The following is a 23,333-nucleotide window of genomic DNA, read 5'->3' as shown; positions in this document are numbered from 1 at the left end:
AAATCAATTCTCTTTAAGGGTGGTTGAACTGGAACTTTAACTACAACAAACAGTCTGCTGGTGGAAATCAGCAGGTTGGGCATCAGTGGAGGGAAAAGAATTATAAATGTTTTGAGTCAAAATCTTCTATCAAAAACATTAACTCTTGTTTTCCATACCATAAATGCTGCCTGACCTGATGAGTATTTCCAGCAATTTCTGGACTTACTGCACAGTCAATGAATAGTACTCGATAAAGTAGTTTACGCTTGCTTAAATGCTTCCAGCTTCATAATCAATTTTCCTTGGGGTAGACTCTGTTATTTATTAATTCGGAATGAAATTATCTTAATCATGAAATTGGATGGGGCACCACCATATTAGTACACCTTACTTTTTCTCAATACCAGATGCATCTCGTAATGTCTCCGATAATGCATATGTTTCAGCCTGCAACAAAATAAATTGGATCTTAACATGGTAACCATTGTGGAATAGCCTCATATGACTGAAGACCACGATGCTCTACAGTCTTGGTTTCTTCACCATTTAAATGTATGTTTTGCTGATATTGGGACACATGACTAAGTGGCCTCAGATCATCATGCACCCCCCAAAGCTTATATAATTTTAGCCACTGAACTACTCATTCAAAAGGGCATCAGTGTTGAAAACGATAACAGCACTCCAATTCTGGAGGCTTCTGGAAAGATATGGCAGATCATTTGGAGAGGAACAGGGAGAACAGAATTAGAAGAAAAATATCTGCAAAGAACCTATTTCTGAACAACACACATCAAAGTTGCCTGCTGCGTTCACCAGCAACTTTGATGTGTGTTGCTTGAATTTCCAGCATCTGCAGAATTCCTGTTGTTTACCTATTTCTGAAGTCTCTTTAGACTCACCATATCTTATCTAGACTCAAGTTTTCTAACTCTGTCATAACTGAGATATATGATGTCTTGCAGGAGGAACTTAGGCCACAATTTCATGCCTGCATTGTTCTCTCCAAAATGGTGAAGATGATGATGATGGCTTTCAACTTCTTCGCCAGTATATCATTCCAAATAGCAGCCACAAACTATGGCATGCTTTTTGGCTCACTGTAGAACAACAAAGGTCGGTCTGTTTCCATACTGTCAAAAAAACTATTTCATCTTATTTTGATTTTACTGAGAAGTTACATCGGTATTGAGATTTGTCATCCTATTAGGTCTCTGATTAATAATCCAGAACTTTTTATCCAGGGATTTTGATTACTTAAATACTGATCATGAGAAAAATTTATTCAATATCAATGCGATATTTCCTTCCAGCTCCTAGGAACTCTTCATCCTGAGGGATTCTGACTGCTGGACATTTTCAATGACACAACTGTCCAGAAGATATGGCACTAGGGAAATAAATAATAATCAGGTTTAATTACACTGGTACTGTATATGTCATGAAATTTGTCAAACTCGTGGCAGCAGTGCAATGCAATACATGATAAATATAGAAAAAAAACAATTACAGTAAATATACACATTTATGTCAAATAGTTAAATTAAAAATAGTGCAAAAACAGAAAATAAAGTGAGGTAACACACACAAAAAATGCTGGTGGAACACAGCAGGCCAGGCAGCATCTATAGGAAGAGATATAGTCAACATTTCGGGCCGAGACCCTTCGTCAGGACTAACTGAAAGAAGAGATAGTAAGAGATAATAAGAGATAAAGTGAGGTAGTGTTCATGGGTTCAATGCCCATTTAGAAATCGTATGGCGGAGGGGAAGAAGCTGCTCCTGAATCACTGAGTGTGTGCCTTCAGGCTTCTGAGTAGTTGTAGTTGTAGTAGTAAGCTATGCCACTCAGGGACGTTTTGTGTCTGTATGTGCTATCATAACTATATGTGCTATGTGTGACTGTATGTGTTGTATTTTTCACCTTGACCCCAGAGGAATGTTCTTTCGTTTAGCTATAAACATGTTTGGTTGAATGATAATTAAACTTAACATAAACTTGAAAATGCCATTGATCTCCTTGTCTACATCAGTGAGGTTGTTTGTCTTGCAGTATAAATAAACCACTAGCAGGTGATGACTTTACCGTGTTGTGAAGTATCCTGCACAATCTAGCAAACTGCAGAAAGCAACTGTTACCGGAGGATGAATAGCATGCCCCAATTCAATGTCAAAAGGCCCAACTCCAATCTGAACAGAGAAGTGAAGCACTCACTAAATATATGGGTTGTATGGGATTTCCTGATAGGAAGATGCTTTTCAGAAGGGACCTGCAAAATCATTGTCTCCAACTTACACCAAATGACAATTTCAGGAATTCAAACATTACCACCAATCAATGCTAAAAGAACCCTATATGATGTATCATATTCCCTTACAATGTACTTTGCATAACAGGTCAGTTTCTGATCTAATTACTTGTCTTGCTACAAAATGCCTGTATTTCCTAACTAGTGTCAATTAAATTAAAAAATTCTGACCTCCAAAGATACTCTCACAGGTTGAGAGCTTGAACATCTTGAATTGCTGTTCAACAACAATGGCGGATGGTCACCATTGTCATCAATACCGGAAAGCATCTCCCATCAACAGGAGCCCCCACCACCCAGGACATGCCCTCTTCTCACTGCTGCCATCAGGAAGAATGTACAGCACACCACTAGGTTCAGGAACAGTTATTATCCTTCAACCATCAGGCTCTTGAACCAGAGGATAACTTTACTCAACTTCACTAGCCCCATCATTGAAATGTTTCTACAACCTATGGACTCACTTTCAAGGACTCTCCGTCCTGTGTTCTTGAAATTTATGATTACTTTTTTCTCCTTGTACTTGCAGTTTGTGTCCTTTGCACTCTGGTTGAACACCTATGTTGGTGAGGTCTTTCATTGATTCTTTTATGGATTTTTGAGTATATCCCCGAGCAAAAGAATCTCAGGGTTATATATGGTGTCATACAGTACTCAGATAATAAATTTACTTTGACTTTGACCATGGGTAATGCACATCAGAATATATTGCTCAAACAAGCTTTGTTAGGTTAGGGAGGTCCATTGAAAGACTGACATTTCAAAGCAATGAGACCCACATTCACTGAATAAGAAGATACCCCTAACAACTAATAGTTTTTTTAATTTATGTCTCTCACTATTCAATAGAGAGCATAAAGTCAACTCCTTGACAATGGCAATGTAACAGAGGTGTTTCAGATCACAATGTAAAAACTGACCAAGCAGGAATGATGAGATGATGCACTTTGACTTAGGAATTAATTTCACATACTCAAACAGTGTTAGAATAACATGCCAGTTATGACAGCATTCAAATTAGTTTATTATCCCAGTGAGGTAATCATTTTTAATGGGTATGCATCTCTTACTGTCTACAGGGAATATAGATCTTCCTTGGTACATTAACATGAAATCTATGACATTAGCAGCCTTTCTAGGTGAGGCATCGCAGGATGTGTGACGTTGCCAGCTGATGCCTCAGCGCACTTAACTCGGCACACTGATGGATGTTGTGTGCCCTAAATAAAAGTGCATCTGAAAGCGGCTGTTGTCTTGGGAATTATTTACAACAAGGCAACATCAAATAATATATAAATGAAAAATCGCATTTGTCTTCAAAATTAAACATCCTGGAACTTTTCCCATCTGACAACTATATACAGCAGCTGGATTGCATCATCCAAGAGATGCAATTTAGGGCCCCCTCTTTGGGTGCAACCTGGCTGGTGGAAGCCTGTTCCCTTTCCATTGGAGTCCAGAGATGTTTCTCTGATGACATGCAAAAAAAATCTTATTCAAGAGCAGGGGTTCCCAACACGGGGTTAATGATAAGGGTCCATGGCATAAAAAAATGGTCTACAGAAACTAGATTCAGACTGTTGGACAGCCAACCAAAGAAGCAATATGGGGTAGAATGGAGAGGTGTGGATGTGGCATGGAATTTGCAACCTTCTGAAGATGGGCAGCAATTGAGGGACCTGTACACCTTAAGTCATGGTGGACAATGGTGCAGTAGTTTACAGACACCCAGCATAACCATCACATCAAACCAGAGCTGACCCAAATGACACAATCCTAAATCACAGATGACATAATGGCACAGGTATAATTGCTGCTGTTTCAAAACTCCAGGGACCTAGCTCCCACCCCGACTTCTGGTATTGTGGAATTTTGCACATCTCCCAATAATAGCAGGTGCAGATTCATCAATTGGGTAGTGTAAACTGCCCCAAGTATGGGGCAAATAGTAGAATTTGAGAGATGTTGATCAAAATGCAGTTTCATAGGACAAGAATGATGGAAAAATGGGTGCCTGATGGTTAGTACAGACTCTTTGTTTGGGGGGGAGGGGAGTGCAGGGAACCTGTTCCCCTGTTCTACCTCTCTGTGACTATGATTATATCTGCCACATTCTGCTATATACAATATATAGTCCCTCATATTTATACTTCTCCTTTGAGTTGGTTCTCTGCACAACCTGAGCAAGACTCTGCTCAAGATGAAGAGGTTTGAGAGTGAGAAAGATGACTGCATCTCTCATCCACTTGAACAGGCCTAATTTCACCTCTTACCTAGCTCACATCTGGCACTTCTCTGCTCATGAGGAACAATCAATTCATGTGCAGTGCATCTATTTGTGCATCATTTCTATTTGTAGCTAATGTATCCTTCAGAGATGACTGCACTATAAAGTGTTAAAGCATTCACAAATTAAATTGAGTGAAGTCCCACTGAAACTACACAGGTGCCATTTTACCACTTCTCTCTGCATGAAACACATCCCAGCACAACTTCATACCTCAACTTCATTTTGTTCTTATAATACCTTATTGAATGAGAACGTTTGATCTCATTCTCAAAAATCTGCATTGACCCTACATCACCAACTCTTTGGTAATGAGATTCAGATTTCTATCTTGTGTGGAAATTCATTTTTGTTGGTATTTGTTGAGATAAGCCAAGGTTAGACAAGCCAGGTGATTCTTTCTTAAACAGTACCATGGAATCATTAACAGCCCTTTAACCATATTAAATGAACCTTTGCTTAACTTCTTATCCATGAATGCACTTAGGTGTCAGCCTACAATAGTTTTTCAAGTCTTGCAATATAATCCAATGTTCTGGCAAAGACGCTGAAACACTATCAACTGCAGCACAACTTACCTGTTACAGCAAATGATCTTTAGTAGACTAAAATTCTGCATAAGAAGGCAAGCAAGAATGATGTTTCTGACAGCAGCCTACTTGGCTATTTCTACTTCATAAAACAAAATCATTTTATAATTAAAACAGAAAAAATCTAATCCTCAGCAAGTCAAGCAGCATCCATGGTGAGAGAAATAGTTTCCACAATGAAAGGTCATTAAAGTGAAATATTAAAATTTGATTCTCTTCTCTTCACCCCCATCAAACCACTCCCCATCCCACTATGTTGCCTGACCAGCTAAGGATTGCTATACAAATGCAGTGCTATATACATGTAAGATTTTTTTTGTTTCATAAAATAAAATACTGTACTATATATCACTTTGATATTCTCTATACATGATTTTCTTTGTTTCCAAGAAGTAAAACATACCTTTATATAGAGGTTCAAGATATTTTAATTTGTACTATTGCCCATACAGGAGCTTGCTGAGTTTAAAGTACCAAATAAAGACAAATACATGTTCAGAGTTTGACCTGTTTACAGTAATTGAGAATTATTGTTTACCATTCCATTATACATTCACTGATAAGACCATAACACTGTAAAGATATAGGAGCAGAATTAGGTCATTTGGCCTATCGAGTCTCCATGATTCGATTGTGGCTGACTTATCTTCCCTCTCATTCCGATTCTCCTGCCTTCTTTCCATAACTTTTGATGCCCTTAAAATAAAAAAGTCTATCAACTTCTGCTTTACATATGTTCAATAACTTGATAATAGTATCGATTTTATACTACCCCAACCCCCAAGTGCCCATCACAAATAATCCACATTCCCCCATCTTTTTGGTTGCTTAGACTGGGAAGAAAAGAATATAAACTCTTCCCTGCCATGACTGATGCATTGGATTTGGAATGTGTACAGGGTCTGGGAAATAAGCTCATGAAGAGCAAATTGGCCCTGCCAATGATCAGATTTATCATCTGTGCCACTATGTTAATAGAAGCATTCACCAACTTTGAAGATATATGAGTTTGAGCAGATAATACAGCTCAAGTTTCAGATCATAATGAGAAAGGGTCGGAGATTAAGTAGAAAAAAGCAATTCATACCAGTGTGCAGCTCAGTCATTCTTCTCTATTATCATTTTCCTAACTTGCCTTGAATGCTCTTTTGTTTTCATTTTGGTTTGGTCTGTTGAAAATCTACCATACTGTTGAATCTTACAGAGAGAGGGGGTATTTACAGTATTCTTATGAATTCATTGAAAACAGAGAATCCTCCAGTTTTCTACATCAATAATTGTGTAAGTTGGTATTATATTGCTACTGAGGAAAGTTAGCGTACATTACAAAAAAAATTACAAAGAGAATGAACTTTATTGACCTCACAATTTGTTTTTAATTTTTAGTAAATTGTTGATGGGTCTTGGAATATTTCTTCTGATTTGACATGATGATATGAGGAACCATCATGAACTCCCACAGCTCCTGAGATTCCTGTGATTCAGTCTCTGAGGCCAACGTGCGAGCATGCAGGTGAGCCCACAAAAAGCATCTGGCCCAGATGCGACATCTGTGCCAATCCACTGGCTGGAGTGTTCACTGATACCTTTTACCACTTTCTTTGTCAGTCTAAGGTACCCACCTGCTTCAAACAGGCCTAAGCAAAACAGTAATCTGCCTCAATGACGATAGTCCAGTAGCACTTATGTCCACAGTGATGAAGGGTTTTGAGAGGATGGTGATGAAACATATCAACTCCTGCCTAAGAGGTGACTTGGATCCGCTCCAATTTGCCTACCAGTGTAACAGGTCCACAGCATATGCCACCTCATTGGCTCTTCACTCAACCCTGGAACACATCAGGATGCTCTTTATTGACTACAGCTCAGCAGGATCCCCTCAAACTAATCAATAAGCTTCAGGACCTTGGCCTCAATAACTCCTTATGCAATTTCCTCACTTGCATACCCCAGTCAGTTCAGATTGGCAACATCTCCTCCACAATCTCCATCAGCACAAGGCTGTGTGCTTAGCCCCTGCCCTACTTGCTTTACAAGTATGACTGTGTGGCTAAGCACAGCTCCAATGTCATATTCAAGTTTGCTGATGACGCCACTGTCTTAGGCTGAATCAAAGATGGTGACAAATCAGCATACAGGAAGGAGATGAAAATCTGGATGAATGGTGCCATAAAAATAATGTTTTACTAAATGTCAGCAAGACCAAGGAGCTAATTATTGATTTCAGGAGTAGAAAACCAGAGGTCTATGAGCCAGTCCTCATCAGAGAATCAGAGATGGACAGGGTCAGCAACTTTAAATTCCTTAGTGTTATCATTTCAGAGGACCTATCCTGTGCCCACCATGTAAGTGCAATTATGAAGCAAGCACAGCAGTGCCTCTACTTCCTTAGGAGTTTGCGAAGATTTGGCATGACATCTAAAAATTTGATAAACTTCTATAAATCTATGGCGAAGAGTATATTGACAGTCTGCCTACTCTGGAAACACCAACCCCCTTGAATGGAAAATCCTACAAAAAGTGGTGGATATGGCCCAATCCATCATGGGTAAAGCTCTCCCCACCATTCAGAACATCTATATGGAGCATTGTCGCAGGAAAGCTACATCATCAGGGACCTCCAACAGCCAGGTCATGCTCTCTTCTCGCTGCTGCCATCATGAAGAAGGTAGAGGAACTTCAGGACTTACTCCACCAGCTTTAAGAACAGTTATTCCCCTCAACCATCAGGCTCTTGAATCAAAGGGGATAACTTCACTTGATTCCACTTGCCCCATCACTGAAATTGTTCCCACAACTAGTGAACTCACTTTCAACGAGTCTTCATCTCATGGTCTTGATAGTTATTGCTTATTTAATTATTTATTATTATTATTATTATTATTACTTTCTTTTTGCATTTGCACAGTTTGTTGTCTTTTGCACTCTGGTTGTTCACCCAAGTTTTCAGTCTTTCATTGATTTTATTATGGTTATGACAGTATTCTATTATGGATATATTGAGTACGCTCACAAGAAAATGAATCCCAGGGTTGTATATAGTGATGTATATGTACTCTGAACTTTGATGCATGATGTTGTTAGTTAAAAAATATCCTACTTCAATTTATTTTGAATTTAGAAAATGAGACAGTAAAATGTGAAAATAGTTATGGGGCTTAATACTTTTTCATGTACATTCAGATGAGAACGCCGAAAACAAAGACGGCAGGTCAAGCAGCACCTGTGACAAGAGGAACAGAATCAACATTCAGGAAATGCTCTTTCTCTATGGATGCTGCCCAATATTCTAACATTTAGAATAGCTGAAACACCAATTTCACGTTTCACTGGATATAAATTTATGTGATGTGGTAGAGTTATGTAGCAAGCTTAATCATGATGCAGCAGCATAGAAAATTAGTCATGATGAAACTCAAAAGATACAGGTTACAAGCACAAAATGCTTCTGCAAATAATATTGGATTTAGATGTTCACAGTGCAAGGCATGAACGAGGGCAGTTGATGTGCCTACAGTACACTTTCATTAGAAGTAAAAGTGAAACAACATGTATAAGTGAAAACTGGAATAACAGGACAATATAATGAATGCCCTGCTCTCCAATAAACTGCAAATATGAAATCATTTAAATTGAAAACAAGTGTTAAAATAAAATACATCTAAAACCATCAGCAATTAGAAAAAATGTTGCTTACTTGGGATTCTGTTTTAATTTACATGCTGCACAAATTGGTGAAAGCTTTCACAAGTTGTCTGACAATTCCTCTTCCCAATTTAAGTGTAATTAGTTGAGAACTATCAATAATCTGGATTTTTATAGAAAGGAAGGATGCCTGTTGAGGCTTGCCTGAGTCTGTAAGTGATGAGTGAAAACTCTAATTACCAGGGACCATACACAGCTCGGGGACAATGTGGATACTAAGAAGTGAAAATGAAAACCAGTAAGTGACACTGATTTTAATACTTTTGCGGCTGTCACTATCTATAGTGCCAATGGTCCTTCAGTATTGCTAGATGTTGATTTCTTAAAAAATGTAATTAGAATCTGGAGCTAATAATCAAGACTTAACTTGCTTCCAAAATTCAACCCACCTCTCCTAAATGGCATCTTGCTAAAATTTCTTAAGAAAGAGGCCATCTATGGACTTCAGTAAAACCATAAAAATAAAATGAAATGGATCAATAGTAACCCTGTAGCATTCCTAAAATGCTGAGGTGCACCAACTAAAACTAAAATGAAATACTTGGTTTCAATTTTGTGTTTCATTTCACAATCTCTCGATGTTTTGAAGTGATTTATAACCAATAAAGTACTTTTGAAATATAATCACATTAATGCAATAACCACTATGAACAACAGATTCTATAACCTTCACTGAAAAATGTGCCTGTGTGGACTCTGGTAAGGAAGCACTGGGCATTCCTTTTAAGCTCTTTGGTCAGATAAAATGAAGTATCTGCACTAGTGCATGGAAAGATGATTTGGGAAGTTTATTTACCATTTGTATCCCAACAAATACATCTCCTTCTCTTTCAAAACCAACAACAATGCCTCAAGGTTCTCACTTAATTAACTATGAGATGTCCCCTGATGAAAACCACATTTATTAGATTAATTCATTGATCAATCTGGGCAGGACCACAAGCTTCAGGTCTTTACTAATTCTTACGTTTTAGCCGAATGGGAATGTATGGATCTATCTACTGAATCTATAAATACAGGAATATAGGAGCAGGAGTAGGACACCAAGGGCCAGAAGCTTATGCTGCTATTCAGTACAATCACGGCTGATCTAGGCTGGCTTCAATTCCTCTTTTACGTCAGTTCTCTATAACTCACAATTCCTCAATCTAATTAAGCTGGTAACTAAACCAATTCTTTCTGCCTACTCAATGTTCTTATCTCTTCATTTTCTGCACATCCATAAGACATAGGAGCAGAATTATGTACCTATCTAAAAGCCTTAAAAATGCCTCGATCATATTTTTTCAAGCACCACCCCTGACATTGAATTTTATGCACCCACCACTCTCTGCGTAAAAGAAATCCCCACACATCTTCTTTGGGCTTACCTGATCTCATCTTAAATGCATGACCTCTAGTATTAGAGAGCACGTGTATATTTCTGATAATCATATAAACTTCTATCAGTTCACCCCTCGGCCTCAGCTGCTCCAGAGGAAAAACAATCTAAGTTTGTCTGACCTCACCCCATACCACAATACTTCAGATGTTTCAGTCTATAGTGTTCATGCTGATGCATTTGGGTTTCATTTTAATGGAATGTGGATACATGTTCTGCTTACATTTAAAAATATCTTCACATTTCTCTGAACATCCCGATGTTTCCCCTACCAACAAGCTTCCTCTTTCAGATGTAAAATGAGACTATCTAACAATAACTTATTCCTAATGAAGATTGAAATTACAGACAGTGAATCACTTTTTCTTGGGCAAAGCCTTCTGCTGCTCTACCAACTCAACACCTGAAACTCCCCAGTTGAATTAGAGAAAGTCTTGAATAAACAATTGAAGTTAATGGGGGAAGAGATCTAATCTAATGTAGGAAATCCAAAAGCAGGTTAAGCATCTACCCAAGGCTTGTAATGTAAATGTAAATGCTATTTTATTTCCAGTTTTGGCATTGATTGCATGCAGCGGGCATGAGAAAACAATCTCAATTTTAAATGACACACATAAAATTTGCTGGTGAACGCAGCATGCCAGGCAGCAACTATAGGAAGAGGTACAGTCGACGTTTCAGGCCGAGACCCTTCGTCAGGACTAACTGAAAGAAGAGATAGGAAGAGATTTGAAAGTGGGAGGGGAAGGGGGAGATCTCTTACTATCTCTTCTTTCAGTTAGTCCTGATGAAGGGTCTCGGCCTGAAACATCGACTGTACCTCTTCCTATAGATGCTGCCTGGCCTGCTGCGCTCACCAGCAATTTTTATGTGTGTTGCTTGAAATTCCAGCATCTGCAGATTTCCTCGTGTTTCAATTTTAAATGATCTATTTTGCTTTAAAAATGGTTGCGGTGATGGGCTATAAGGAACCAGAAACCTATGCTCAGACAAAGACAGCGATTGAAAGTTGCTCCCTCCTGGTTTCAATGCAGGAAGTGTTTTAATGACACTTCTTTTGTTCCTGGCCTCTCCAAGGTGTACTCAGAAAATATGAGTACACCTCGGAGAGGCCAGGAACAAAGGAAGTCATGTCTCCACATGGTGATTCGTACTTGAAAAGTGAGTAAGAAAACAACAGTAGGATAGCAGGGGAGAGTGAAGGCTCTGTTCAGTCAGACAAAGATGCAGAACTCTGGGAATAGTTAATGAAAAGAAAAGTATCTTTGCAGAAGCACAGAATATATAATGCACTGACAGGCCAGGTAAGCATTCTGACTATTACTCCAGAGAGAATGGAAGAAAAGTTTCGTTATATTTATGTCAGTGGGTATTATGATAATATCATGCAAAGGTTAGGCAGCCAGCTCCATGGAAACAATAATTCATGCAAATTTTGACCATTGTTATTATGCAGGTTGCAGATGACAACATTTTTCCATCTTTAATACATAGACAGTTTAGCTTTAAACTTAAAATAGTGCACTGATTCATTGAGTGCTATTGCAGAATGGCTGTTGTAAGGGAGGCATGATCTTAAGGGAAAATGTATAAAAGTATGTAAAAGCACATACATATCTCACCTATTATCTTTCTCTCAGTAGGAACATGAAATTCTACCTTGTGTCTTAATGGCTGATCTCGCCCTTATTGAGGTCAAAAAATTTTTGATGAATCCTCACAAGCTCCAAGCTTATGGAATATTTGCCAAGAGCAAATGCAAAGCATTGCCTCAAGTAACCTCTGCTGATACTACAGGGATTGCATCATGTATGATGGTAAGATATGAAAGATTGTGTGTTTGTGCAATAAAAGGCTGAAAAACATTACAAATCAAAATCATTTGTGGCTTGGAACTATATGCCAGTCCTGCTGATTCTTATCTTGAGTGACAGGTTATCTTTTATCAGCAGTGAAAGGCTGTTTGTTGCATAACTACCTGTCAGTGAAATAGCTTGGGGTGGGGAGTATGATTGAACCTAACAGGAACTTGCATTAGCAAAGAGATCTGAATAGCACCTTTTCCCTTTTCATTTCCTCTTCCCAGTCCATTCTCTTGAATTCATCTGAAGATTACTTGAATATCATTTAGCCCACTGGTCCAAATCCTTGTAAAGAACTTAATATACCATTATTATGTGGAACCTGGCAAGCTGTTTGGGCATGTACAAAACATCTATACTATGTCAACTTGTATGGAAAAAAAATGGGGGTCACATGGCATTTATTGTTGCAATGTTAAAGTTTATTATTAGTGAAGATTTCTTTGGGTGTACTTCCAAGTGCTCAAACATCAGGAAGCTTGGACTATTATAGAACGAAAGGATCACAACAGTATTCCAGGAATCGTATATCCATTCACAAAAATATATTTTCAATGGTTTCTACCACCTCCACATTGATGAAACTCCCATAAGGCCATGGTAGATTTTTTAGTTGGTTTAGAGGTGTCACATATATGTGCAGTCAGAAAGGTGCCACATACATGTAGTCAATGACAATCTGTCTGTGACATATAGGGCAGCATGGCAGTATAGTGGTTTCCGCAACGCTTTACAGTACAGGTGATCTCGGTTCAATTCCCACCGCTGCTTGTAAGGAGTTTGTAGGTTTTCCCTGTGACAATGTGAGTTTCTTCCAGGTGCTCCGGTTTCCTCCCACAGTGCAAAAATGTACTGACTGGTAGGTTAATTGGTCATTGTAAATTGTCCCATGACAACTGTGGAAGAAAACTGGAGCACCTGGAGGAAACCCATACGTTCATGAGTAATGTAGAAACTCCTTACAGGCAATGGCGGGAATTGAACCTGGGTCAACTGTATTGTAAAGTGCTGTGCTAACCACTATGCTACCATGCTGCCCCTTTTCTGGTTAGAAATGGAGTAAAGTCAGTGAGAATAGTGAGAGGGTGAAGGGCCTGCTCCTTGACAAGAGCAGCAAGGAAATTGTTGTGGAAGATTATTCTAGAATATCATCAGTGGGCTAAGCAAGTAACAAATAAACCTCTGATGACTCAGATTTTGTACAGCACAAGTTTCGTTGAATAATGGAAAGTCATCAGGCCATATATCCAGGAAAAAGGCTTATCATCCCCAATATATTATGCTAATACTTCAGTACACATCACACACAGAAACACACGCACACGTATGTAAAAGCAACCATTTCCAACATTAATTTACAGCTAGCAATGATTATGTTCCACACACCTGCCCAATTACACCATCACATTCCCCAAGTAATTGCCCTCCAAGGAGACACAGGCTGTACTATCATCCCAACACGACAATTAAATAACAGTGATTCCAGTAGGTGATGAGAGCAATTGAATTTCCATTTGTACTTAAGCCAAGAAACATGTTGTTCCACACAGCAGTGTGATATGACCTTACAGGCTGAATGTTGATATATTTAACCTCTTAAATCTAATAAAGCAATCATATATTTTCATATTGTTAATTTACTCAAAATTTTCAGTCAACTATTTTCTCCCACTCCAATATCTTCCCAGAGCTCCAAAAGAAGCATTGGTGTTTTAAATTAAATATGATGAAACCTATGGCATTCAACCCTGATGATATGAACACTGCACCCATCATTGTGATGGTTCCAGTTACAGGTATGTGGAACGTCTTATGACAGTCATTGTGAAGAAGCAATCTAACTATGTAAGTAGTTGCTGACAAGCTATTTCTCTTTGTTAAGCAGTCCTTTGGGACAAAGCACAAATTGTTTTGACTATAAGCACCAAAAGATGCTTGTGCATGATTTAACATGGGGTGGCTGTTGCACATCAATTGCTAAAGTGTCTTGAGAGAGCATGGCCTTAGTTCAATGGTGAGGATGTCTAAGACAAGTGTAGACCAGGCTCCACTGCATGCACATACATATAGTAGGACAGACATACACCTATTTAACTCATATTCTAACACAGGTAGAGATGCAATCTATTTATTCATATGACATACATACAAATACATACACACACATATACATCCACTTTCACTAAGTATCTCTTCCTCAGTTTCCCTTTCTCATTTACAGGGCGTGTTCATCTTAAGCAAAGAAGACTGCACTTCTAACAGTTCAACACCGACAATGGAGTAAGGTTTGAAACCACAAATTTAGACTCTGAGGCAAGCAGACTATCCATTTACCCAGATGGATGCAAGATAATTACATGTAAGTATCACACAGAATCACACAGTGCCAGCCAATGACCATCTCCAGCTGATAAGAATCTAATAAGCTACCCTTGACATTTAAATGTACTCCCATTGTTCTGTCCCCTGTCAACATACTGGAGGTCATCAATGATTTCACAGATGTTTTGTACTCCACCTTGTCTCATTTCAGCTTCTCACCATACCTTTCCATTTCATTATTTTCTCACATAGTCTTGGTGTGCTGACAGCTCTATTTCCATGTTGTTGACTCTATAATAATCTTGTTGCTTTTTGGAACAAATATGTAATGCTTGGTTTGGTTTATTATGGCTTTGCAAATCTGTGATGCAACTTTTAGTGATTGATGCATTGGTTTGTTTTGTTTTGAAATGAAGTAAGAGAGGTTAGGTGAACTAAAAGTTTGAGATTAGCTGAAATGCAACTTTTTCCTTGTTAGTGTAAAATGATGGCCTTTATTTCTCTTTTATCCCCTATGATTTCTTTTTTCTGTATTGCTTTGGTACTCTATCCCACCTAAACTAGCATTTTCTGAATCCTGTAATGTGATCTTCCTGTTCTGTCTCACCTTTATTAGAGCCGTCTATTCACCCATTCTGTATATAAAATACCCAGATTTGGTGCTGGGGGTGGTGAATGACAACATTTTAAAAAGGGGAAAAATAAAAAGAAAGTTGGAAAAAAACTAACAATAAATGTATTAAAATTAATTTGATGCCTGTGATGTTGCATTTTTCTTAAATGCTTGTTGGTTTGAATGCACAGTTATCAGATTGGAGACTTTTGCCATTATTATTCTGGGAATCCACTTACAGCAAACATAACAGTGCACATTGTGTACTATTCAGACCCTAGGCACTAAGTTTATTAAATCAATGTTCTCAGGAATTTATATTCTTACTAATAGAATAGAAAAGTGGCTAGTAACATTTACATAATAAAAGAGCCAATCAATGACCACCCCCAGAAAGAGAATATGTAACTATCTACCTTGACAGTCAATACCTGTCAACACTCATCAAGTCTATTATCAACAACATCCTAGATTCACTATTGGTCACTATCGGACCAGCCATATAAACACTGTCCACTGAAGACACCCAACTTCAACAGGTCAGAAACTGTGTATCTCACTTCTTGCTAACCAAATATTTTTTTCACAAGTCAAGGGAGAAGTCAAGTGTGTCATTGAACACTCTCCACCTATCTGCATGTGCTTGGATCCAACAAGTTTGACATCATCCAATCTTCCACTTGATGGCACATTGGCAATGTGCAATAACATCATCTACAAAATGAACTAATACTACTACATTCATCCATTAATATTTCACAAACCTGTAATTTCTATTGACAAGTAAACAAGGAAAGCAGCAACACAAGAACACCACCACCTATAGGTTCTTCTCTTTATCACATTCAATCCCAATTTAGAAATATAAAAGTATTCCTAAATCTTCTCTGGATCGATATCCTGGAGCTCCCTATTCAGTTATCCAGCAGTTCAAGTGTTTGCTCACCACCATCTTCTCAAGTGCAATTAGGAATGATCAACAAGTACTAACTAGTCTTGGTAGTTGTGCCAATATCCAATCTTCATACAAGCCAAGCCAGTAAATATGTCTAAATTGCCAAGTTCCACATTTCCTTTATAGATTAGAGATCCCTGAACCAGAAAGGAGTCACAGCAATTACAACTGCTCCCTTAAATGTCCGATGAATGGATTCACTCCAGTGATTTAGGTGTTCTAGTTTCCTCCCACTGCTTGATGGCTACTTAAATTACCCCTAATCTGTGTAAATAGCAGAAGAATCATGGAGAGTTTGATTGCCACATGCAAGCAAAAAGCAAGGGCGTCACTGTGGCATAGGGGCTAGTAGAATGCTTACAGCGGTAGGGATCAGAGTTCAATTCCTGCCGCAGTCTGTAAAGAGTTTGTATGTTCTCCCTGTGAACACGTGGGTTTCCTCTGGGTGCTCCGGTTTCCTTCCACATTCCAAAGATATACAGATTAGTAAATTGTGGGATGCTATGTTGGTACCGGAAGCATGGCGACACTTGCAAGCTGCCCCTAGCACATCCATGGACTATGTTTGTTGTTGACACAAACAACACAGTTCACTATATGTTTTGATGTACATGTGACAAAGTTTACCTTTATCTTTACCTTATATGTGTTACAAGTAAAGAAATGGGGGAAAGGGATTGATGGAATTGCTCTGAGAACTAACATGGACTCTGGGTTGAATAACTTTTGTGTAGTGAGTAAAATGGAGTAACATAAAATAATTACAATATTTCTGATTTCTATTATGTTTAAATTGTTAAAAATGAAACCATCAGCATTATGATAATTTCTGAACTATAATACCAGCAAAGTACCTTTTATCCCCTTTGCAACATCTTTGATTGAAACAAACAGCTGTTAGTTTGCTTCTGTTCAAGTCAGGGTTACTTACTTTCTAACTGTTAAAAGCATTTTAAATTTCTAAAAGACTTCATGCTAATATTCTGCGTCCCATTTTTCTGCTATCCAGGAGGACTAACAAAGAGGAATAAAAGTTAAATTTTAACCAATCCCTCTAAGCAGCCTGGTCACACTTTTAGCTTGATTTCACCTGCTGCCCTCCTCCTTAGTTACATACATCACCCTGGTAATATCCATAGTAACACAACAAAACTCTGTCCACTGGGGTCACCCACTGTCTCGGAACACCCATAGGGAGTATCAATGTTGCAATTCCAAATTCATTTATGGAAATAACAAATCACAAAAATCTCTTTACAAGTGAAGTATTTGCAACACTAATTCTTCTCAACAGCTTTTTCATAAGGCTGCACGCCAACTTAACAATAACAGTGGACAACAAAGATTTTGCTTCCTGAATACTTCTGGGTGTACCTTATGGAATTTGGGCTGTTGATCATGAAAATCACCATGAAACTTCCCCATCATGCATCATTTTTTAAAATCACCTATATTTGTTATTTCAGTTCATAATTCAAGTCAATTAAAACATTGCCCACAATGTAAGCTGAAAGGTTTTCTATCTTGCCCAGGTCATTGCGGTCATGGAGAAATGGTATCAGGGCAACTGGAATCCATCAATGCTTCACAAGCCTGATTAAATTTTTCTAAGAAGTAAGAAAATGAATTGATGAAGGTAGAATGAACGATGTGGTGTATATAGATTTTAGTAAAGCGTTTGACAAGGTTTGCCGAAGTCGGGATGCACCAGGGGAACTTGGAGCTTGGCTACATGGATTCAGAATTGGCTTATCCACAGAAGCCAGAGTAGTGTAATATTCTGCAAGGACCTGTTCTAGAACCCCACTTTTTATGATTTTTATATCAGAATCAGGTTCATTATCACTGGCATATGTCGTGAAATTTGTTAACTTAGCAGCAGCAGTACAATGCAATACATAATATAGAAGAAAACAAAATAATAATAATAATTAATAAATTACTGTATACATATATTGAATAGATTAAAAATTGTGCACAAAACAGAAATACTATATATTAAAAAAGTGAGGCAGTCCAGGGAAGAAGCTGTTCCTGAATTGCTGAGTGCGTGCCTTCAAGCTTCTGTACCTCCTACCTGATGGCAACAGTGAGAAAAGGGCATTCCCTGGGTGCTGGAGTTCCTTTATAATGGATGCTGCCTTTCTGAGACACCGCTGCTTGAAGATGTCCTGGGTACTTTGTAGGCTAGTACCCAAGATGGAGCCGACTAAATTTACAACTTTCTGCAGCTTCTTTCGGTCCTGTGCAGTAGCCCCTGCATACCAGACAGTGATGCAGCCTGTCAGAATGCTCTCCACGGTACATCTATAGAAGTTTTTGAGTGAATTTGTTGACATATCAAATCTCTTTAAACTCCTAATGAAATATAGCTGCTATTTTGCCTTCTTTATAACTGCATCGATATGCTGGGACCAAGTTAGATCCTCAGAGATCTTGACACCCAGGAACTTGAAACTGCTCATTCTCTCCACTTCTGATCCCTCTGTGAGGATTGGTATGTGTTCCTTCGTTTTACTCTTCCAGAGGTCCACAATCAGCTCTTTAAATTACTTAGATGATGAAGGTAGTGGGTTAGTAAGCTTGCAGATGACTGATGAAGGCTGGTAGTGCTGTGGATAGTGTAAAAGGTTGTTGTAGACTAAAACGGAACATTGGTAGGATGCAGAGCTGGGCTGAGAAGAGTCAAATGGAGTTGAATCTAGAGAAGTGTGAAGTGATACACTTTGGAAGGTCAAACTTGAAGGCAGAGTAAAAGGTTAATGGGAGGATTCTTAGCAGTCTCTCTAGGAAACAAAGCTGTTCTAAATAATTAAAGCTTTGGTGTTATGGGCAATTTAAAATCAGGCTTGGACATGTGGAACAACAAGTAAGTCAGCGTTAATTAACACAGTTATTTGAATCCTAGCACATAAGCCTGCAATACTGTTTCTCTCTTATTCGTTGCTCAGGTTAGTCAATTGTATTCCTCGTTATAACAATGAAAGGAGATGACTTATCATCATATTCAACAGATAGTGATTCTATTTACATGCCACTCCACTCTAGAATGCAAGATTAGAGTTGCAACTGCATCATCTCATTTATTGGACTCTGCTTTGAAAGTTAAATTTGAATGTTCTTCTATACAGGATGATGAATATTTAGAATGGATTTCCTATTTGAAGTAATGGAAATTAAAAGCCTGTGTGGCATAGTAGGCAGCATTTAGGGCTGCTACCTCAAAGCTCCATGGACCTGGATTCAGTCATGATTTTAGCTGCTGTCTGTGTGGAGTTTATATATTCTTTCTCCCCCACACCAAAGGTGTACTGATAAGGTAACTGACTACAGTGCATTATCTCATAACATTGTTCAATGGCAAAGAGAATGGGAGGTGAGTACCTGGGGGGTGGTTTGAATCCACTTGACTGAATTACTTCCTTTTGTGTTGTTATAAGATCTCAGAAACAATTATAGCTTTCATTGTGATGGTTTTTGAGCTGAAATGTTGATCTCAATATATAATATTGTCCTGATTAGGATCTTGGATGAAATGTCGACTGACCAATTGGTTTAGGAAGTCACATAATTGGTTTTAGGAGATCTGTTTTTGGAGACCTAACTGCAGTTAAGGTGGTACAATTGATTGTAGAAAAAGTACAGCTTTGTCTAGAAGGTCCAACTGCCGGTGAGTCAATAATCTGCCAAAAACTACACCATGAAGACAAAACACTTCAACCAACTCTGCAAAAAGGTTATTGAAAAGCACAAGTCAGGAGATGGATACAAGAAAATCTCTAGGTACCCCTTGGAGTACAGTTCAGTCAATCATCAAGAAATGGAAAGAATGCGGCACAGTTGTAAATCTGCCTAGGGCAGGACGTCCTCAAAACCTGAGTGATTGTAAGAAGGGGACGAGTGAGGAAAGCCACCAAGAGACCTATGACAACGCTGGAGGAGTTACAAACTTCAGTGACAGAGATGGGAGAGACTGCACATACAACAACTGTTGCCCAGGTGCCTTATCAGTCGTGGCTTTATGGGAGAGTGGCAAAAGGAGAGCCACTGTTGGAAAAAAAAACTCAACATGAAATCTTGGCTAGAGTTTGCCAGAAGACATGTGGAGGACTTGGAAGTCAGCAGGAAGAAGGTTCTATGGTCTGATGATACCAAAATTAAGCTTTTTGGTCATCAGATTAAACAATATGTTTGGTGTAAGCCAACAGCGCATCTCGTCAAAAACACATCATCCCTACTGCGAGGCATGGTGGTGGCTGCATCATGCTGTGAGGATGCTCCACTGCTGCAAGCCCTGGAAGGCTTGTGAAGGTAAAGGGTAAAATGAATGCAGCATGATACAGGGAAATCACAGAGGAAAACCTGATGCAGTCTGCAAGAGAACTGCGACTTGGGAGAAGATTTGTTTTCTGCAATGACCCCTACATAAAGCCACACAGGAATGGCTTAAGAACAACAAAGTTGATGTCCTGGAGTGGCCAAGTCAGGGTCCAGACTTCAATCCAACTGAGAATTTGTGGCTGGGTTTGAAAAGGGCTCATTATTTATGAACCACATGCAATCTGACAGAGCTTGAGCAGTTTTGTACAGAAGAATGGGGAAAAATTGCAGTGTCCACATATGCAAAGCTTATATGGACCTATCTACACAGACTGAAGGTTGTAATTGCTGCCAAAGGTGTATCTGCTAAGTATTGACTTGAAGGGTGTGAATACTTGTGCAATTATTTGTGTTTTATATTTGTGGTTGGCTTGGATCGCTTCGTGGAGACCTGCTTTCACTTTGACGTCTTTTTCTGTTGATTAGTGTCAAAGGGGCTGGGTTGAATCTGCTGTGATTCGGTGTTATGGAACAGTGGAACATGAGGTCTTCCAGGAGGGGGTGAATACTTTTGATAGGCACTGTGTATTCTGTAAAATAAAAAAATTAAGTATTTTCTTTGAGAAAATTCATTCAAGAATGATGAATGAACAAGCAGCAGCATATTGTGAGAATTTTTTGCCCTAATGTTTGGCACAGCATGGTGGGTGGAAGGACCTGTATTGTGCTGTAGGTTTTCTGTGTTTCCATCTTACTCTTTTGCATAGATGCTGCCTGGCCTCCTGAGTTCCTCTAGCATTTTGAGTGTATTGTCTCAATATCTATTTTTTTCCAAACACCAGGAAGAATTGTCCTCTGAATAAGAACTTACAGACAGTAGCAGGACGTTCTTTCTTGTGAATGCTTTTCTAAGATGTTGCTAAAGAACATTGATGGGGATATACCTATTTCATCTATATTTATTTGTTGCTATCAGTAGCCAAACTTTCCCGTTTTAGAAAATATAATTGTTACATTTTAATTTCATGCATGTATGCATGTGTGAGAAGAGTTTTTGAAGAGAAGAGTATCCTTAAAAAAGGATTCATAATTTCTGAACTGTTGAACTCAAAGGCAAATGCAATAACCAGTTTGCACATAGCAAGGTTCTTTAAACCACAATCAAATACATTTTGCCAAATGCTCAGGAAAATTTCCATGCTTCTTAAATAATGTCACAGGATCATTCTTGTTCAGCTGGACAAACACAGTGCCTCAGATTAATGGATCGGAATCAGAATCAGGTTTATAAATCACCAGCATATGTTGTGAAATTTGTTAACTTAACAGCAGCAGTTCAATGCAATACATAATAGAGATGAAGAGAGGAAAAATAAATAAATAAATGACAGTGTACGTATACTGAATAGATTAAAAATCATGCAAAAAACAAAAATAATATACGAGGGGTGATTGATAAGTTCATAGCCTAAGGTCGAAGGAGTCAATTTTAGAAAACCTAGCACATTTATTCTTCCTACATTTACACACTTAGTCCAGCGGTCGTGGAACATACGGATCCCTTCTTTGTAGAAGTCAGCGTCTCGGACTTCCAGAAGTGGTCCACATCAGGGGTGATTGATAAGTTCGTGGCCTAAGGTAGAAGGAGATGAGTTATTAACTTCAAACTTTCTGCATTTTCACTCAAAGAGTTGAACTGCACGTGTGTGTAATGAGAGCTGTATAACTCATCTCCTTCTACCTTAGGCGAGAAACTTATCAATCACCCCTGCTGTGGACCACTTCTACAAAGAAGGGATCCGTATGCTCCACGACCACTGGACTAAGTGTGTACATGTAGGAGGGGACTATGTTGAAAAATAAGTGTGCTGGGTTTTCTAGAATTGACTCCTTCTACCTTAGGCCACAAACTTATCAATCACCCCTCGTATATTAAAAAAGTGAGGTAGTGTTCAAGGGTTCAATGTCCATTTAGGAATCAGATGGCAGAGGGGAAGAAGCTGTTCCTGAATCGCTGAGTGCGTGCCTTCAGGCTTCTGTTCCTCCTACTTTATGGTAACAGTGAGAAAAGGACATGCCCTGGGTGCTGGGGGTCCTTCATAATGGACGCTGCCTTTCTGAGACACTGCTCCTTGAAGATGTCCTGGAGGTTAGTGCCCAAGATGGAGCCAACTAATTTTACAACAATCTGCAGCTTATTTCAGTCCTGTGCTGTAGCCTCCTCCCACCCCCATACCAGACTGTGATGCAGCTTATCAGAATGCTCTCCACGGTACACCTATAGAAGTTTTTGAGTGTATTTGTTGACATACCAAATCTCTTCAAACTCCTAATGAAGTATAGTCACTGTCTTGCCTTCTTTATAGCTGCATCAATATGCTGGGACCAGTTAGGTCCTCATAGAGATCTTGACACCCAGGAACTTGAAACTGCTCATTATCTCCACTTCTAATCCCTCTGAGAATTGGTACATATTCCTTTGTCTTACCCTTCCTGAAGTCCACAATCAGATCTTTCGTCTTACTGACATTGAGTGCAAGGTTGTTGTTGCGACACCACTCCATTAGTTGGCATATCTCGCTCCTGTATGCTCTCTCGTCTCCATCTGAGATTCTACCAGCAATGGTTGTATCATCAGCAAATTTATAGATTGTATTTGACCTATGCCTAGCCACACAGTCATGGGTATAGAGAGAGTAGAGCAGTGGGCTAAGCACACACCCCTGAGGTACACCAGTGTTGATCATCAGTGAGGAGAAGATATTATCACCAATCCACACATATTGTGGTCTTCGGTTAGGAAGTCGAGGATCCAATTGAAGAGGGAGGTACAGAGGCCCAGGTTCTGTAACTTCTCAGGCAGGATTGTGGGAGTGATGGTATTAAATGCTGAGCTATAGTCGATGAACAGCATCCTGACGTAGGTGTTTATATTGTCCAGATGGTCTAAGGCTGTGTGAAGAGCCATTGAGATTGCATTTGTGATAGATGTCACTCGGAAGTGGCT

At 38.9% G+C, this 23,333-nt stretch overlaps 1 protein-coding gene across 5 annotated transcripts in view; it reads right to left on the bottom strand.

Moving 5' to 3' along the window:
* tp73 (tumor protein p73) overlaps nucleotides 1-23,333 on the bottom strand; it is a 213,708-nt gene that overhangs the window by 173,749 nt on the left and 16,626 nt on the right. The window contains exon 1 of one of the 5 annotated variants that reach the window (XM_072244924.1): nucleotides 14,663-14,712. The exons of 1 other annotated variant lie outside the window; for it this stretch is intronic. In XM_072244924.1, the coding sequence (XP_072101025.1) occupies nucleotides 14,663-14,670 (8 nt within the window). In that variant the 5' untranslated portion in view covers nucleotides 14,671-14,712. Of the gene's footprint in view, nucleotides 1-14,662; nucleotides 14,713-23,333 lie in introns of those variants that run through there. 3 more of the 5 variants (XM_072244925.1, XM_072244918.1, XM_072244917.1) reach the window with 3 other exon arrangements.

This window comes from Mobula birostris, chromosome 27, assembly GCF_030028105.1.
Source record: "Mobula birostris isolate sMobBir1 chromosome 27, sMobBir1.hap1, whole genome shotgun sequence".
In the NCBI taxonomy this organism is placed as follows: Eukaryota; Metazoa; Chordata; class Chondrichthyes; order Myliobatiformes; family Myliobatidae; genus Mobula; species Mobula birostris.
This window is presented reverse-complemented; position numbering and strand designations above follow the sequence as displayed.